This window comes from Fukomys damarensis, unplaced genomic scaffold (genome assembly GCF_012274545.1).
Source record: "Fukomys damarensis isolate Sample0158 unplaced genomic scaffold, DMR_v1.0_HiC HiC_scaffold_32, whole genome shotgun sequence".
Taxonomy (NCBI): Eukaryota; Metazoa; Chordata; class Mammalia; order Rodentia; family Bathyergidae; genus Fukomys; species Fukomys damarensis.
The window spans coordinates 3,341,949-3,346,321 of NW_022900944.1; the positions used below are offsets into that span (position 1 = coordinate 3,341,949).

Genomic DNA, 4,373 nt, shown 5'->3' on the forward strand with positions numbered 1-4,373 from the left:
CCTGGAGCACCTCCATAGACGTGTAAATAGCTTGTGCACAGATGACGACAGCCCCCATAAACAGTTTTCCACCTCGTCAATTGACCTGACCCCTCTGGACATTGACACTTTGCCTACACGCCAAGCCCTGGAGCAGATCAGTGATTTCAGGAACACTCACATCACCACCACCACCTTTATCCCAGAGCAGATCCAGACTCTCAGCCGCACACTGTCCGCTAAGGCTGCCTCTGGCTTCGCTTTTGGCAACGTGCCTGAGCACCGGACTGGCCCCTTTAGGCACAGGGCTCCGAATGGGGGCTTTTTCAGGAGTCCAATAAAAACAATGTCATCTATTCCTTATCAACCGACTCCCACCCTGGGGCTCAATCTGGGGAACGACCCCGACCGAGGCACCTCCATATGAGCCGCAAAGTTCTCCTTGCTGTTTCTTCTTAGGACTCCCTCGGCCAGGAGGAGCGCTGTAATCTTGTGGGACTAACACGGATGTAACTTTTTTTAAAATTAGGATTATTAGTAACAATTCTCTTTCTTTCTTCCCACTTTCTCCCTCCTCCCTCTCCTGTGTTTCTTTCTCTTTCTCCTCTCCCTTCTCATAAATTTCCTTCCGTTTGTTTCATTACTCAACCCATTTCCCCCAGAATATAGTGTACTAGGGTCCTATTAGTCTGCTTTTCATATACTGTACTTCAAGTATAGGAAATGTGCACTGAGTATACCAGGAGTATATGCAGGATTAATTCTACGGAAAGGCCTCTTACATAATGTTTCTCTATTTTTAAAAATATAATTGCAATAACTTCAGCCTTTTTACACTCTTCTGCTGCACCCATACAACGCTCCACTGTTGCGTGTCCTTTAACTGTGGACCAAAGGCGACCCTGCAGTGTTCATAAGACAATTCAGAGACCATTCAGGCCACATAATACGGGAATGCAATTTTCTAGGATTACAAAAAAGCCATTAATATGCCAGTCAAGACTACAGTTAAAACTACTCTTGCACTGCAACAGTGCATATGACCTTTATGTGATTGTACAGTATTAAAAGTTTTTTCTTATGTACAGTAAACTTTATCATATGGCAGAAGCCTCTATTGTGTTAAATAACTTAGTATATCCTATATATACATATATATGCACCTATATGATGTGTATATATATATAAAGGCAGCCATTGCTATTGCAATTCATTTAATAAAGCTTTAGTTAAAGAAAAAAAAAAGTATTGTATACAGGAGCTATGTATAGTGCCAGAGGTCTTTTCAGTTAGAAAAGGCAGGCTGCTTTAAGGTTATTCTGATGCACATTGTTTGCCAACAGAGAATATTTTATACTTTTGTTATTAAAAACATCCCGGGTGACTTAATATTTGTTCCCAGATGTAACTCATTTGAGTAGGTTTGGCATTTGTTATTCAGCGATGTATAAAGCTAACCTTGATAATTTTGCTTTTAATTAACTACCTAACTGGAAAATGCTATTAGCTGAATCGCCTCCCCTACAGCACATAGAGCTCTAGAAGAATTTAAAGGTAGCTCACCGAAGGTGAAAAATCCTCTTCCAAAGCAGTAAGCCGATCAGTACAACTGCAGTTGGGGAGCAATGGGAACCCTAAAGATGTATTGATGTGGCCTTAATTATGTCATACGTTATCCTGGTGAAAAAGGTAACAACCATAGTGGGCTCTCATCTGAACCCCCTTTTTGTTCAGTTCTACTCGGAGGAGTTACGTACTTTTTACATTAGTGCCAACTGTATAGAAGAATGACAGCAAAAACGGTGCCTCTTTGTGCACGACCCTTTTAAAGTAGCATTCTTATCTGTTAGAAATGTAGAATGAACTTTGTTTGTAATCCTTAAATTAAAGTGTGATAAGTAGGAAGCAAGAACTTATCCTGTGTTTGATGCAGCCATACACTTATTTTAATCGAATTCATTCCATGGCTAGGATTGATATAGGAATCAACCTACGTGATTTGCTTTAGGAGAAATTAAGAGGTATATTCTTAAGGTATATTATATTTTGATGCTAATTCTGTTCTGGGGAGCATCTCGTACTGTCACTGTTTTTGTACTAAATCTTCAAATATTGTCTACTGTGTAAGGCAGAAAACCTTCTTATCATGCAAAAACCATTTTGTTTCCAGGGTAACAAGTACCTAAGTGCATGCACAACTTGTTTTCCCTTGTAACATTCATGATCTCATTCACAACTCCGATTTTAAAACAAAACAAAACAAACAAAAAAATCTTTACAACAAGCTATATAGGGACATACCAGATGTTGCAGTGATTTTAGCTATCAAACTGTTAACCATGTACAATATTTAAAATAGGCTTATTTTGATGTATTGCCTATTATACAAATACACAAAACATTTTTGGAGGCCTCAGTTATGAGTGGCAGAGCTTTCTGTGTATAATTTGTCTACATAATTTGTCTAATAAAAATGTTTTCTAAACTTGCTCTCATACTATTGAAGTCTTGACTTTAAGATTGGAAAATGTTACTCTTGTTGATTGATCTGAATTTTTCTAAAACTTTGTCTTGAATTAATTAAAGCACAGAACATATTAAGTTTTGGAAGCAGACAGATGCAAAAATGAGTGACTTTCTAAAATCCATACTAAGGGACACCCTAAACCATTGAAAGATGGTCTTTCTGCTATTTGAGACTACTCTGAACTAATGAAATATTCATGTTTCCTCTTGGATGTCTCTTGGAGAACTTGCCGGGGAAGAAATTTATCCTTTTTCTCAAAAACAACATGACCATTATAGTAACAGCAGAATGAAGACTTGTAACATATTTTTTCTTATAAGAAGGAAACAGAAATTAAGGGAGATCATTAAAATTAGGTCTTATTTATTAAAAACTGCTTTGCTGTTAGAGAAATACTCATCATACTGAATCTTTTAATTTGGAAATCTATTCAGACTCCAGTATTATTTCTGCTATATTGTTATTTTCTACATTTGAACAATATTTAATTCATTTCACTCACTCAATGCAGATATATATCTGATAAAACATTTTGATAACATAATTTAGTCTAGTTGTTTGTTTGTTTTTTTGGTACCAGGGATTGAACTCTGGTCCTTGCACTTGCGAGGCAGGCGGCAGAACCACTGAGCTAAATCCCCACTGAAATAATATAATTTAGGTTAAAATATTTGCTGCTCTAAGATTTCATCCAAAATAATTTTTTGGTTGTTGGAACCAGGAGAAACTTTCAAAACTGAGACTGTATCTCCCTCACTTTATAAAGGACACACAGTGTGTACCCTAAAGCTATGATTGTTCCAAATGTTTGACAACCTAAGACTTGAAACTAACTTTAAGAACAAAACCAAAACCCTCTGGCTCCAGTCACACCTACACGGCTCGTGTGCACTAAATGTAGGGATGACTCAGACCACGCTTCTGTCCACCCTTTTCACCTTGCCCTCTGCGAAGCTCCAGGACCCTCCTTTGCCCATTTGGGGATACACGGATTGCCTGCCGCCGCCTCCTCCTTTTGCAGACAGAAAGCCAGCTACTCGTGTAACTGACCCAAGTTCACAGCCAGACAGAACTCAGGAGAGACCTGTCTGTCCAGGACTAGTCCCTTCAGTCTGGTGCACACCATGGGGGCCTGCCCTCCTAATACCTCACACCAGACAATTTTATCTTACTCAGTTTACTCTCTTAATATATCTGGTTGTCTCATACCACATTCGAACTCATGACAGGTTTTGGATTAATCATACCTACATAGAAAGGTATAAAACCCCCTTTCTTACTGTATATAATAACCTAGAGGCAATCTGTTATTTTCTTAAATTTTTATTTTTTTCATCTCATTTAGTTGGGATTCACTGTTACCCAAATTATTCATCTTAAAAATGGACTTTGCTGAATTTTATTTTGCCTCATCAACTAAAAAGAAAATTTTTTAAGATAAGAAGATTCCTTTACCCTACCCCATATATCCTCTAAGACATACAATTGGACAACAGATTATTGCTCTTTTATGATCAGAAGTTTCTGGTGAAACACATACTGAATTCAGAAATATGTCCTGAATTATGAGTTTAATAACTAAGCCAGAACTAAGATTTCTATGTGCTGGTAAATATGCGTTTTTATCCTTAAATATAAATATCATGATAATTGATAAAACACAATGGATGGGCTAAAATTTGGCTTCCTTTCCAAAAACAAATACTACAGCTAACCCTCATGACCATATATTAACAAATGGTTAACAATCATAACCATAATTATCATTTTAACAAATTTTAGAAGATATATCCTCAATAAATAGCTTAGTAGTTACTCTCTTATGAGATACTATGTCTGAGCTTCTTGGCTGGAAATGACTTACCAA

At 37.3% G+C, this 4,373-nt stretch overlaps 1 protein-coding gene across 1 annotated transcript in view; it reads left to right on the forward strand.

Annotated features, from left to right (window-relative positions):
- Positions 1–2,464, forward strand: part of Grid2 (glutamate ionotropic receptor delta type subunit 2) — a 405,281-nt gene extending 402,817 nt beyond the window's left edge. Inside the window, exon 13 of the mRNA XM_033757758.1 lies at positions 8–2,464. Within this exon, the coding sequence (XP_033613649.1) occupies positions 8–406 (399 nt within the window). The 3' untranslated portion in view covers positions 407–2,464. The remainder of the gene's footprint in view (positions 1–7) is intronic.
- Positions 2,465–4,373: the final 1,909 nt, after the last annotated feature.